This window comes from Natrix helvetica (genome assembly GCF_964273705.1).
Source record: "Natrix helvetica genome assembly, chromosome: 12".
Taxonomy (NCBI): domain Eukaryota; kingdom Metazoa; phylum Chordata; class Lepidosauria; order Squamata; family Natricidae; genus Natrix; species Natrix helvetica.
The window spans coordinates 20,348,273-20,363,565 of record NC_138556.1 but is presented as its reverse complement, the minus strand read 5'-3'; the positions used below and the strand labels follow the sequence as shown (position 1 = coordinate 20,363,565).

Sequence of the window (15,293 nt, the reverse complement as noted above, 5' to 3'; positions counted from 1 at the left end):
AAAAAACAACAACAACCCACAGTTAAATTTTTAAGAATGACAGGAATAAGCCCTTTACGATGAATAGAACGTGAAAAGTAGAAACTCCGTTCATTAGTGAAGAGCCCGTTGTTGCTAGATTCAAACTAAGGCCACCTGCAGCCTCCTGAAATCCATCTCACTGATTGCACGGAGGTTGTAACCTTTGAGGAAGTCATCCCTTCCTTCCTGGTGGTAAAGAAGAATCCAGAGAAGGAAATTACATGACAGTAAGGCAGAGGCTGAAATCCACATTTGTTTCAGTTCATCCTAGAATCGCTCCCGTAAAAGTACGATAATTATTTGTGACACGCTGCTGAAAGGTTCTTAGAGAAACCCAAAAAACTCATACATAGTCTAAAGTGGTGTTCCTCAACCTTGGCAACTTGAAGACAGGTGGACTTCAACTCCCAGAATTCAACTTGAAGACCGGTAGATTTCAACTCCCAGAATTCAACTTGAAGACGGGTGGACTTCCCCATTCTGGCTGGGAAATTCTGGGAGTTCAAATCCACCCTTCTTCAAGTTGCCAAGGTTGAGAAACACTAGTCTAGAAGATCCTTTCATAATAAGTAAAGAACATATTTTTCTTTTTCCATTAGTTTTATATACTGTATATATATATATATTAAATAGATGACATTGATTTAATATGCAACATATTCAATTGAAAATGAAGTAACAGCCCGTAACAAGGCGACCTTGGTGAACAAGACACACTTTTAAAAGCAACCTGAAGCCTATTATTTACAATACAATACAATACAATACAATAGTAGAGTTGGAAGGGACCTTGGAGGTCTTCTAGTCCAACCCCCTGCCTAGGCAGGAAACCCTATACCGTTTCAGACAAATAGCTATCCAACATCTTCTTAAAGACTTCCAGTGTTGGGGCACTCACAACTTCTGGAGGCAAGCTGTTCCACTGATTAATTGTTCTCACTGTCAGGAAATTTCTCCTCAGTTCTAAGTTGCTTCTCTCCTTGATTAGTTTCCACCCATTGCTTCTTGTTCTACCCTCAGGTGCTTTGGAGAATAGTTTGACTCCCTCTTCTTTGTGGCAACCTCTGAGATATTGGAATAATGCTATCATGTCTCCCCTAGTCCTTCTTTCTCTTAAGCTAAACATACCCAGTTCCTGCAACCGTTCTTCATATGTTTTAGTCTCCAGTCCCCTAATCATCTTTGTTGCTCTTCTCTGAACTCTTTCTAGAGTCTCCACATCTTTTTTACATCGTGGCGACCATTTCTTTAAGACAGACCTAATAATGCCATTGAAAAACCTTTTCCTATTTCGTTTAGGGTCTTTAGAGGTTGTATTTATCAGAATGTGCCGTGCCTTTGACTCTCAAAACAACACAGTGTACTTTGATGGCAAATACGCTGGCCCAGATGTATTCAAATCATTAGGTAAGGCAATAAATGTTTCATTAGAATGTGTTAATATTCTAAACGCTGTTTCTAAAAAGTGCTGCTTTTTGAAAATATATTTTTATCCTAAACAAATATATTTTATAGAAATAACTCAAAGGATTAATCATAAATACCCAGGGGCACAATTTAATTACAGTTCTTTAGCCTTCCATGGGACTTAAGTATCATACAATGGTACACTGACATTTTAATTGAAAAATTAAGGGTTTAAGCTAGAAATATATACCAAGCAGAGTTTTAGTATACTAAGTGCAAAAGCAGGGACTGAATATATACATATGCATACATACATACTTACATACATACACACACACACACACACATACATACATACATATACCCACAGTATATCCTACGTTGCATTCTTTGGAAGAGACCCTGTTTGATTGTTTTATTTTGCAGGCTGTGAAGATTTCATTAGTTTTGTTTTTGAATTTGGAAAGAGTTTATGTTCTATGCACCTTACTGAAGACGAGATTGCATTATTCTCAGCTTTCGTTTTACTATCTGCAGGTAAGACGTCAATCCAAGAAAGTAATTTTGTTTTTTCAAATTAACCTTTTGGTGACATTCCGGGAGTATGAAATCCCACGTTAATATTTTCTGCCCCTGAGCCAAAATATTGTGCTTTCCCTTCAGAGCAATATATTTAGTTCAGTTCCAGCACTCTGCAGCTTTTGTTATCGAAAACCTGCCTTCATCACTTAGCTTGGTAATCCTGAAAGTCAAATAGATGTTTGAGGAGAGGAATGTCATGGCACAGATTTGCTCTTTTGTAATGTCCTGAAGCTTGTAGACCCAGCAGCTCACTTCTCACACTAAAACCTTTTAAAGTCCAACAGCTAATATTTAAAGAGCCGTGGTGGCGCAGTGGTTAGAGTGCAGTACTGCAGGCTCCTTCTGCTGACTGCCGGCTGCCTGTAATTTGGCAGTTCGAATCTCATCAGGCTCAAGGTTAACTCAGCCTTCCTTCCTTCCGAGGTGGGTAAAATGAGGACCCAGATTGTTGGGGGCAATATGCCGACTCTGTAAACCACTTAGAGAGGGCTGTAAAAGCCCTATGAAGTGGTATATAAGTCTAAGGGCTATTGCTAGTTCTTCCTTCCTTCCTTCCTTCCTTCCTTCCTTCCTTCCTTCCTTCCCTCCCAGTGGTTAGAATGAAGCATTGCAGGCTAACTCTGCCCACAGTCTGGAGTTCGATCCTGACTGGCTCAAGGTTGACTTGGCCTTCCTTCCTTCCGAAGTGGGTAAAATGAGGACCCAGATTGTTGGGGGCAAGAGAGGCTGACTCTGTAAACCGCTTAGAGAGGGCTGTAAAAGCACTGTGAAGCGGTATATAAGGGCTATTGCTAGTGCTATTTTGCCTGCTCTCCAAAATTTCGGGGACAATGTGAACCATTTCTAGAAAGAAAGAAGCAGAGGATGGAGAACCATCGAGTGTTCTTCAAGCTCTCTTACTTTCTACCAAGGAAGTGAAGATGGCAACTATCAGGAGAGCTGGATTGCTCTGCTTGCGTTAGTGGAGCTCCCCCAACAGGTCAACCCAATAAATGCAGTACCTGCAAATTGTCATTGAAGAGACCACCTGAGTGGGCATTCCTCTTCTTCCTTTCCTTTTAGATCGATCATGGCTTCAGGAAAAGGTCAAAATTGAAAAGCTCCAGCAAAAAATTCAGTTTGCGCTTCAACATGTACTGCAGAAAAACCATCGGGAAGATGGGATATTAACAAAGGTAATGAACCTACGGCAACTTTCAACCGAATGGACAGCATCTTTTACGGAATATTCTGTGATGCTTGTTTAAAATGTGATGGAGGAAAATTGCAGGGATTATCTAATAAACCGGAATAATAAAGATGAACCAATTATGAGGAATTGCTCTAGAGAACATTAGATAAAGTATTTCTTCCTTATTTTATTTTATTTATTTATTTTAATTTGCCAACAAGTATAAGGAAACATAAATGGATAAAAATAAGCAAAACATAGCCATGAACACATAAAAAGAATACATATAAATGGGACAGTAGGACAGGGACGGTAGGTACGCTGGTGCGCTTATGCACACGCCCCCTCGGAGTTGTTGCAGGTGCTGAACTGCGGTCAAAGGCTTTGGATCTCAGGGCTGTGTTGGGGGTCAGCTGAACTCTTTAGAAATTGATCATTATTTCTGCAGCCATTTTAACGTAATTCTTAAAATTGTATGAAGTATAATTCTTCCTCTTGGAAGGAATCCAATGTTCCTTATATCCCTTTTTTTGAGGGGGGGGGCTACTAGAGGAAGATAAGACCACTATGGCTAGAGGAGCGTTATGGGTCCCATAATCACCTATAGCCCATAATGCTTCTGAAATACAGCATTTGATTATAGGGGAAGGACGGACACACACACCCCTCCCCATTGTCCCTCAGCTCTTCTAACCCTTGTTGCCTTGCGGACCCTAACATGGAAAAGGGAACAAGTAGAATAAATGAAAGACGAGGGACCAGTTAGAGAAGTCGTATCTCACACCACTTACAACTTTTTAATATTTTACTCACTGAAAACATCAGCCACGCAGCCCATCTTAACACCAAATTCTGGGCAGCTTACAGGGAAGGAGCCTTTACAGCCAAAACAGCAGCAAATGATGAAACCCAAGAGAGAGAAAGGCCTGGTGGCCCCAACACAGCTCCTTGATGCAACCCATGAGGTCCCCCCTTCCGCCTTGACCTCACCCCATCCTCCCAAAGATGCTTAAAAGCTTTTACGGCTCCTCCCTTGAAGCCCCCTCCCTCTCTGGAATATAATGGCCGAGCCCTTCACTGACCCTTTCCCTTCTTTCCCCTCACAGCTAATATGCAAAGTGTCTACCTTAAGAGCTCTGTGTGGACGACATACAGAAAAGCTCATGGCGTTCAGAGCAATATACCCAGAGGTTGTGCGACTTCATTTTCCTCCCTTGTACAAGGAGTTGTTCACTTCAGAATTTGAGCCAACGGTGCAGATGGAAGGGTAAAGGGATCTTCTCCAGCCTTCTAGAAGCTTCCAGGAGAAAGAAAGAGAGAGAGAGAGATAGAGAGAGAGAAGGAAGAGATTCAACCGAGACACTTTCGTGGCCCTGCGTAAGACGGGAGCCAGCACACTGCACATCTTCCGGCGCCAGGCGAAGAAGGGGGGGGGAGAGACGAAACAAGGGTTGGACTTCCTTGGTCGCGTTGATCCCGTTGCTGCGATGCCCACCCAGAGGGGGCCTTTTCCCCCTGCCTGGACTTCTCAGTCTTCAGCCTCTGTTTACACAGAAGGAGGGCTTCCCTCCGTCCTTGTAACTCACTGCCCACAGAGACGCTTGCCGAACAAGGTCCGAACCGAATCTCCAGCTCGACTCCAGCGACTGGTGTGCACTGCAGAGGCTTCGCTTCATCAGTTTTGCACAACTTTTGCTCATTGTTTCATGAAGGACGATGTCTTTTCACCGTACCGTGATGGCCGCCAGGCGGAATGGCACGAAAAGAGTCCATAAGCAATAGCATTATAATCTATTACAGGGTAAATGGGCATGAAGTCGATATATAGCAAAAGAGATGATATTGTTTATATATTGTTTTAATTAATATAAAAAAATTGTAGTTAACTGGTATAGCTTTTATTGTTGAATTGATAAGGCACTTTCATTTTGCACCTTTTTTTCTTTTTAAATTATATGCTGGCGTGTTCAATGTTTGTGCTGCATGTACACCAGAAATCCAAGTTTTAACGGAGGGTGGGAAGGGAGAGGAGAACACTGCAAAGGAGGTTGTGCTGCTATTTCCCACGTTTCCTTTGGCAGAGAGGCTGGCCCAGGTCACGCGATGCCCTTCCGTGGTCTTGTGTAAGGGGCCGGGAGGGAGGGAGGGAGGAGGGATGTCGAGTTTCTAAACCGTTCTCCTGGTCTTAAAAACTACGGTTTTATTGGAGAAGCAAAAATAATAATCCCTGTTTTTAAACCAGATTACTGACAACGGGGATTGAAAAGAAAAAAAATAGAGCTATGTTTAATCACTTAACAAATGTGTTGGTTTTTTAGCAACACCTTTTTAAAATCAGCCCATTTCCTGGAGTGAGTAAATATGGATTCCGACAACCAAATTTAGACACTTGTGTTTTGGAAATATTGGTCCTAATACTTTTGTTTACATTTTGTGTGTGTTTTTGTGTGTGGGTGTGTGGAGAGAGAGAAACAGATGCAACAAATTAAGACAGGTAGGGTACATATACATTTTTTTTCTCGTGGATAGTGTCCATGGACTTAAATCTTGTATTCAGTGCATGGAAACCCAACTATTTGCTAAGTTGTGACACACCTGGAGGCTTGTTAAAAATCTGCTCTTACGTGTGGCTACTTCCTTTGTAAACCAAGAGGTGCTACTTGCCCCCTTGCTTTGCAATCTGTTCCAAACAGAGGCTGCCAAGGGAGGTGGTTGAACATGTCGGTGGCTTGGATCCTGAAGTTGCCACCGGCATCTTGATTTCTTGGTCACTCCCCCTTTCGAAATCTAAAGCAATCTGAATTGATGCTCTGCCTACCACATGCTACACTTTAGCCACCTGGAATCAGGAGCAAGAAGCTCTATGTGAAGAATGATTTATATCATGGCCACTGAAATCCACCTATTCAAATGCAAAATCTGACCCAAAAAGCGGTGACACAAGTTGGACTCGAGTTCTCCTTATGACATTCCATTTTTGCTCCTCGGACCACTTCAAAATCTTGGAGAGGGTTCCCTCAAAGTGACCAGAAGTGCCAGTTGGATTCCTGGTCTTCGAGGTTGTGTTTAGAGCCAGTGGCCAAGGTTGCAATCCTATGCCCTTTGATCTATTGGGAAGCCCCATTGAGTTCAATGGGATCTCCTTCCACATAAGACCTACATAAGGCTCTTCGGTTGAGTTGTTGAATCACCCATATTTAAATAAACCAATTGCGTAGTCTTTAATTCTCATCTATTTCACTTCCCTCCATCTTGAAGCACAGCCTGTATAAGCACTGAATCTTAACTCCTGTTTATCAGAGTAGCTTAGCTATTTTTAATTTGTTGACCACTAAGGAACCCTTAATAATTCTGAGGCTCATTTTCAATTCTGATTCAAGTTGTCTTTTTGATGGTGAAAAAATACCATCATGAATGGAAGTGATTGAGATGCTTATTCATCTAGTTGACATTACTTGTATCATTACTAGATAACTAGTAATGTCAGCCAGACTTGCAAGCTACTCTTCTTTAAAAACTAGGTTAAAAGAATAACGAGGTTCAGCATCCCAATATAAAGCCTATGTAGGGATGTGTCGTCTTGTCTCAAGCTCTTTATCCTTTATCCTTGACCCAGGGACTGTTTTAGTAGGCAGCTAAAATTTTTGAGAAGAATATTTTCATCCTCTGCTTCATCATGCCTTCTGTAGGATCATTTATGTACACAAACTATATCATAGTTTGCTCACATCGGGTCATGTCTATGAAAGAAAAAAGTTGAGTTTTGGTTTGGAAATCAGCATTATTTGTAGCTCTTTTTTTATTTAGGTGCTTATAGTAAGAGCTTCTGGTTGCTTGTAAATTTCCAGGGTTCTGACATGGAGCCTTGTCTTCCTTCCAGGTGATTGATCAAGTGCCGTCAAGTCTGTGCCAAGTTCTCTTAGTCAACTTCTAGATAAATTTTCTGCATCTGCTCCTTCAGATCTTTCAAACTGGGTTACAAGAATAGCTGCTCATTCTCTTCTCTTTCCCAATAGGACTTTGGGTCCTTAAATTGATCTTATGTGCCACCAAGTTGTTGACTGTTAGAAACCACTTAGATAGGTTTTCTCCACGCCCATCGGTCCTTCTCTTGGTCCCTTGGCTCTTCCAACAGTGTCCCCTTCACCACTGTAACTGAATCCCACCCCCTAGCTGTTATCCTCTTTTTCTCTTTCCTTCCCACCTTATGCGCACAAGAACATTTCCCAGAGAGTTAAGGCTTATTAACTATTGTCTTCTATTATCTATCTACAAATAAATCATCCAAAATAGCATAATCTGAGCTTGGTCTTTTGTGCCATTGGTGAGAATTCTGGATTGACTTGTTGGATGATTCATTTAAAAATAAAATCCTAACTGTTGATGCTCTTCTCAAAAGTCTTCTCCAGCACCTAAGTTCAAAAACATACATCCCGATTCTTTAGGGAAGGTCCACGGGGAACACCATGGCTTGCTCTGTTGCTATCATCTCCTTTTAGTTAATTCCAAATTGTATTTTGATAACGATAAAATGGTGCTGATAATCTCGTGTGATAAATGCTTGGAGAGTTCACGTGTAATCAGCAATATCTACTTTGAACATCAGATGAGAGGGGAAACCCGTCAGCCAAAGCATAAAATCCAGGAATAAGTTTTAACATTCAAAGTGGGTAGCCTAATGCAGTGTTTTTCAACCTTGGCAACTTGAAGATGTCTGGACTTCAACTCCCAGAATTCCCCAGCCGGGGAATTCTGGGAGTTGAAGTCCAGACATCTTCAAGTTGCCAAGGTTGAAAAACACTGGCCTAATGTACTTGTTGGATATAACAAACCCCAGGTGGGTTCCAGCTCTGTAAAGTGTAGCATGCTCTGTGGTGGGACAATATCAGAGCTTATACCTGTAGGTGAACTCCAGAAAACCGGCAGTTCAAATTAATTTGAGTTTTCATCCTCCCATCCGATTTTTGGTGGACCGATTGCACTGATTTAAAAGAAGGCCTCTAGTCCTGCACCTTGATGGCACAGTCCTTCTCAGTCGTGTTTATATTGTTTAAAATTATGAACTGACGTGATACGTGACATTCTTTCCAACCTGGTTGTCTTTTTAGGAGCTTTTCATTGTCCTACGGTTGTCAAGGTCTGAATGTGTTTGTACTCTCGGCCGTGTGGGGTGTAAGTGTGCGTGGTTGTTGTTAGGCCATTAAGTGTCCATGGAATAAAGAAAATGTGTTGAAGATATGTAAGTCAAAAATAGAAGGTGGAAAAAATATTCTATATAAAGCCTTGTCTGGACCACTTAGAGAGACTTCTATTTTTTTAACCCTTCTATAAATATTTGGTGGCACTTGAAATATTCCTGCAATAAAATGTGATTTGTGTAAAGGTAGAAACAAACAAAAAAGATTTTGTAATGTGAAAAAAAATGAAAGAAAGCAATGTAATTTTTCTAAAAAACAAAAAACAAACCAACTTTGTATTATTTTTGTGGATGGAATTTGTCTACTTGTCTTTGGAAAAAGCATTTGATCTCATTGAATGTGCCATAGCAGAGGCGCATGGGTGGTGAGTTTTTTCCCCGTTGCGTTTAGATGAAAGGAAGTGATTTTGTGTTTCCGACATTCCGTAAAGCGTGAGGCCATTGCAAAATAATTCTTGTCAAAGATGTATTCGTGAGCTTCCATCTTTGTGGCTTTTTTTTTGCACATGTTCATTTCTCTCTAGTGCAATATGGAGGCGTAGAGCACTTGCGGGTTTTTACTCAGGGAAAATTACATATTTGTTATACAGGGTTTTACGTTGTCGTTTTTTGTGGTTGTTTGGGGTGGGGTGGGGGGGCTGAGGGATGTTTTTTTTCTTTTGCTAAGGAATGTCGATTGAATCACCTGTTGTCAAGGGGCAGCCAGATAATAATCCTAACGCCACTGCCAACCCCCCAAATCCTCCCTCCTTCCGGCCCTGCCATTCACCACAACAATTCCTGAGACCATTCTTTGTGCGAATTGGAAAAAAAAGAGAGAGAAAAGGATATAATAAGCACCTTATGATTGACTTAACTGTGAATGACAATCCATCTTGTGATCAGTAATAGATGCCCAAGAATTTAGAAGTTTTGGTTAAAGCTCAGGGACCTTTCGAACTCTTCAACAGGGAGACCAGAGTTATGGGTCAAAACGCTTTTGAGAAACCTGGGGGCTCTTCTTACATTGAGCAACTAATCTGGACAGACCTACGTTTGTCCCTGTGGGATGTCAGTTGTTTGGATTCTCAACTTTTGGCTACTTAACCCTGTTAAAGATTCGCATGAAACCAACAGGAGAGGCTTTACAGCAAGAGTGTCCAACCTTGGGCACTTTTAAGACCTGTGGACTTCAACTCCCAGAATTCCCCATTCGTGGCTGGCTGGGGAATTCTGGGAGTTGAAGTCCACAAGTCTTAAAGTGGCCAAGGTGGGACACCCCTGGCTTACAGTATGACCCATAATGCATGTCAAACAACCACTGTTTTATCTTTTTTTAACAACAACAACAAAATAATTGAATCCTGAATGTTTCTAGATACTATTTTGTGCTTTTCCCAAGTGAAGAAACTTTGGGGGAACGTGGCAAGATTTTCCAAGGCCACTTTTACCTACATTTAAAAATAAATTTCTACAAGGGATGAGTGGAGGATTGGGAGTGATCCCCAGTCCGGAAAGATTTCCTTAGGTGCCAAATACAATTTCATCCTGTTATGCAAAATCAACCTTTCGTGCAACTTGGTTTCGATTTTTAACTTACTTATTTATCTCTCCAGGTTTGCCATCTGGTGCAACCTGCCGAGTCTTGCCATGTTCAGCAGCATTAAGCATAAAGGAAAAAGCAGTCTTTATTATACTGAGATAATTAATTATACTGTCTGCTGGGAGGAGATGAAAATGATTACATGGTTGTAGTTGCCATGATTGACTCTTCATTCCTTCCCTGCATACACCTCTGACGTATTTACTTAAGTAGATTATTACAACCTTTAAAAAAGCTATTTAAAATCCCCCAGTGATATGGGAGCAGTTTTCCTCAATCTCAGCAACATTAAAAACCTTCAATTTCCAGACATCTCAGGTGCGCTGGCTGGGGAATTCTGGGGGTTGAACTCCACGCCTCTGAAATTTGCTGAAGCTGAGAAGACCTGAATTTAGAGGAGAAGATAATGCTGCTCAGTGGCCAGGCGCGAGGTTTTCATTTAATTGAAAAGACCACCCAAATTATTTCAAACAGACCGTACTAATGACCCTCTAAGTAATTCCATAATAGACGTTAATTGTGTTGCCACTCGCCAGTGCCAGTTGTGTGCCAAAAGGTTTGAAGGAGGGAGGCTGAAAGAGAAATAATGAGAATTTCTCTTGAAACAAGGAATATTTGCCCTTTTTTCCCCATGTTTCTTAACAAGAGGAGGAAAAGAATGAGGAATTTATTGAACAGGCCAAAGAAAAGCGAATGGCATCTCCAATACGTGGCCGGATTCCTCTGAAGACAATCACACCCATCCTACCAATTATGGTGGTTTTTTCCCACCGAATTGGTCAACTGGTCCAATGACATTAAGACATTAAGACTTTCCTAAGGATTGACTTCTTAACTACATGCACAGATCTGTGCATGGGATATAGGTTTGCCAGGGATATAGGTTTCATCCAAAGGGATCAAGGATTAGAAGGGGTCTCTGTGACCCGTGAAGGTCAAAGAGAGGGCCAAGGGGCAATGAATATGGAGGTCAGAGGTCAGTTCCGGGAAACTTGGCAACATGATGGGTTCCTCGATCAACGAGGACATAGCTGCAGATCCCACAGCTGTCTCATGCACTTTCATCCAAGTTCCCGGAAGATTGCCTTAGAGCGATATTCCTCAGCCTTGGCAAGGTTCACACTTCTGGACTTCAGCTCCCAGAATTTGAGTGGGGAATGCTGGGAGTTGAAGTCCACCCATCTTCCAAGTGGCTAAGGTTGAGAAACACATAGATACATCTATGACCTTACTGATTTACCATAAAACACGGAATAGAGCTATCTGTATTACCTACTTAGGAGTTGTTGGGTTTTTTTTCCAGATAGGGTTTTTTAAAATCATTTTCAGAAAAGGAAGCATAAATACAACCTCACTTGTATGTTTGGCAAGAAAAGCATGTTAAGCTATTGGGCAGCCAAAGCCAGAAATTTCCTAGGTTGGGTTAGAGTATCCTTTGATTCAAATCCATTTTAAACCATCATAATTTAAGAATAGCAGTGTGACCAATTTAAAATTCACTATATAACAGTGGGTGGTTGGGTTTTTTAAAAAAAAGATAAGTATTTAGGAAACCATTCCAAGTCCTGTACCATCAAGCAGTTAATTGTTTATTAACAAATGATGTTGCCATACCTTTTGAGGCTATAGAACAGAATAACCGAGTTGGAAGGGACCTTGGAGGTCTTCTAGTCCAACCTCCTGCTCAGGCAGGAAACATATATCATTTCAGACAAATGGTTGTCCAGTCTCTTCTTCAAAACCTGCAACATCTGCATGTCTAGATCCTCAAAAGTTATTGGGACATCATTTTCATCCTTCATTTTACTCTCATTTGCCTTGTCATCACCCACTCTAATGCAAACTCATAGAGGAATATGGGCATATCATGTTTATATGTGGGCATTAGCTTAGTCCTACAGTTGTTTTAATAAAATTAGATGCAAGAAGCTCTAGAAATAAAATGAGCTGTAACCTATCATTACTTTATGTCAATAAATAAATCCACCGATGGGATTTTTATGGGTAGCAGGGCATAATCCTAACTCTTCAGAGCAATAAACCAACTGAATCCAAAAATAAATCTTCAGTTCCTGTGCATTTTGAATCTCCAAGTGAAGAATCATTATTTACATTCACTGTGGTACGTACTTACTTAGTTACTCTTAGATCAGGGGTGACAAACTTGGGATCTTTAAGACTTGTGGACTTCAACTCCCAGAATTCTGGGAGTTGAAGTCCACAAGTCTTAAAAGTTCCCAAGTTTGGACACCCCTGCTCTTAGATGTTCATCCCATTATCTTTGAAATTCAGAATATCTCCCTCTTCCACCCCTCCTCAGCTTCACCATTTATTTCATTTAGTGAAGATGCATAAATGCGCAGGACCCTACAATCACGTGTTATCCTCTCGAAATGCAGAAAATTCATAAGCAATATCGTGAATTTTATTTCACGAACCACAGAGGTACTGTATATATATATTTTCCTAATTCCAAAATTTTCTATTTTGACGCGACAAAAAAATTTGTATAAAAAAAAGACAAAAAAACCTCCAGTGGTCTCTCTTTTGATGACTAGGACGTTAGCTGGCTGCTTCTCTCTGTGTGTAAACTGTCCTGTCTGCCTGCTCCTTTTTTCGTGGAGATGCGTTTTTTGTATGGATGTTTGAGCCCAAGGGAGGCTTCAAGCGACGATGTATTTTTCCCACTTGGAATATATTTAACGTATTTAACAAACCCCAGACAAGGCTTTAAAAAAAAACAAAACGTAAAGAAGAATTGCAGTGGTAGGTGGTTTATTTGCAAATCGTTTTCCGTGCTGTCCATTTTATGGCACCTTTAACAATATTCTTATTTCCAAAGTACACAATAAAGGTTAAAAAATAATAATACTCTAGCCATAACTGAATGTCAAGCAATAAAAACAATGATTTTTGTGCATAGATTTAAAGACATACCAATTGTAGACATCTGCATGTAAATGCAAAATCTCTTGTTTACTGCTTTCTTAAACTTGATCAACCAACTCCTTATTTTACTACTAATTTAAGGACTTGTAATGGCCTGTATACATTTTCTCTAGCTCGGTTTGTTACGTCATTCTTTGTCTCAGCTTCTGAGTCATATTTAACTGTTCCGTGTGGTTCTGCTCACCTCCTGTATGGTTATAACTACTTTGCGTTCATTCTCTATAGATAAAGATATACTATTTAAAAAAGGAAAGCCCATGCGGTGCAAATATTTATCTGTTTATCAAATACCACATTATGCTGTATAATATCTGTTTTACTATATACTCTATTTTAGAAATAGATGTTTAGAACTAGCGTCTGTTCTTTTGTGTTCTTCGGATGTGTGGTGCTAGCAAAGTTAATTTGACGAAAAGCAACCCCCTTCCCCTCTTTTATTCCTAGGCAATACCACACTTGATCTTGTACGAATATTTCATGGAATATTTATGTGTGTGTGTGTGTGTATGTGTGCAGGTGCGTATAGACCTTATACACGCCTGCTCACATGCCCAACGAAGTACCTGCATCAGAGTATTAGTTGGGGGTCATTGTTTTCTCTTCAAATATATAATTCTATAAAGTTGTCTCTAGTATATTTAATCAGGAGGAAATTAACTCCTCGCTATGATATTTGATATCCAATATAGTATGTTTCCTCTCTTTTTACCCTCCTAATTATGTTCTTCCAAGGCCAGGAATTCACCATCATTTGGGCTGATTTTTTTGGTTCTTGTTTTTGCTCCAAAAGATCTGGGTTTAATTTGAATGTGTCCTGCTAGTTCCCAGGGCAGGACTAAAACAGGACTAAAACATCAGATTTTTAAAAAACTGGACATCTGCAAAGCTCCAATTAGGTAGTCCTGGAATCATCAGGTGATCTATAGGGCAACTTTAAGCATCGTATTTTGAAAATACTGTCTGGAAAAAAACAAGTGAACTTGTGATTCCATTATCTGGTGGGCAAAAGTAGGAATTGCAATTACATCATTAAAATCTAAATCTGGGGTGTGTCCAACCTTGGCAACTTAATGACTTGTGGATGAGTGCAGATCCACCACCTCATTTCTTCAAGGAGTTCCACTGAGTTTGCCATGAGTAAGTTGTGAGTAGATCTGCATAGGAGGGCACTATAAGTCTGCCTGCCTAATAAATCAATACTTGCCAAGAAAAAAAAATATTATAAAGATGCTGATATAAATTCTTCTGTTCCTGTCCTGGGCAATCACTCACCCACCCAACAGTTTGCATTTACTGTAAATCTAGATACGTGTAGAGGCAAACTAAAAAGTGCAAATCTAATTCTCCATGGCATTGTAAACTTAAGTCTGGACAAAAGTTGGCACTGAAATTGACCACCATGTGAAATTGACACTTTAAAAAAAATACTACCAGTATTATTTTAGCAATAATGGATATCAAATATCTAAAACGAGGAATACACTTTGAAATATTTATTACGACTCTTTTATGGACTATTAACTGGTTATAAAATCTTTAGCAAACATTTTTGAGGAATTTAAGAAGCTGTTTGTTTACCACTCTTTTTGATAATAGAGGATAGTGACTTATTAAAGCCTCAGCTCCATGCACTGCTTCTGTTTTTGATTTAATACACCAATCGTTTTTTTTTGGGGGGGGGAATCAAAATTTATCTGCACCCTGGCTACATTTTAATCAGCTTACGTACATTTGCTTTGTACGTAAATAATCAGTTAATCGATTTCTTTAAACATACAATCGTCTTTAAAGATGCAAGTCCATTATTACTGTTCATTCCCTTATCGATGAAAAAAAATCACTTTTTAACCAGAGTTCTTATTATTATTTGTGTAATCCATGTTTCACTACCTTTATACCAATCCCTAAGTGTTCGGGTTTCATTGTTTTATAAATTATGCAAGTCTGTGCAAGTAATGTTTCTCATAGTATCTGAGAAATAATAAATGCTGATTATAAATATGTATCGGTCTGAGAATTAAGCACATATACATCACCAACCTCATTCATAGAAAAGCTCAAGTCTTCTGTAAATACCTACCCATTGACATGAATCTGTACGGGACATGCAAAAACTTGTAGTCTTTTGTGTACAGTATATATATAAGTCCATTTTCTAGTTATAAAAAAGTATAAGCCATTGAGATGAATATTAAAAGTAATATTGTAATAAAACAATACTAATGGTCGTTGCCCGGTTATGACCTAATTTTTTTCACTGCAATCAGACTTCCTTTAGAATTCACTCCTATACCTGACAGCTTAGTCACAGCGATTTTATCCTGATCCTGAATAAAGTATTTTGATTCATTTTGTAAATACAATTGTAAAAATAAGAGATTTAA

At 39.8% G+C, this 15,293-nt stretch overlaps 1 protein-coding gene across 3 annotated transcripts in view; it reads left to right on the top strand.

The window, feature by feature from the left end:
* Nucleotides 1-7,856, top strand: part of RORA (RAR related orphan receptor A) — a 62,766-nt gene extending 54,910 nt beyond the window's left edge. For all 3 annotated transcript variants that reach the window (XM_081965146.1, XM_081965144.1, XM_081965145.1), the window contains 4 exons: nucleotides 1,321-1,428; nucleotides 1,855-1,965; nucleotides 3,073-3,185; nucleotides 4,288-7,856. In XM_081965146.1, the coding sequence (XP_081821272.1) occupies nucleotides 1,321-1,428; nucleotides 1,855-1,965; nucleotides 3,073-3,185; nucleotides 4,288-4,452 (497 nt within the window). In that variant the 3' untranslated portion in view covers nucleotides 4,453-7,856. The remainder of the gene's footprint in view (nucleotides 1-1,320; nucleotides 1,429-1,854; nucleotides 1,966-3,072; nucleotides 3,186-4,287) is intronic.
* The last annotated feature ends 7,437 nt before the right edge of the window (nucleotides 7,857-15,293 follow it).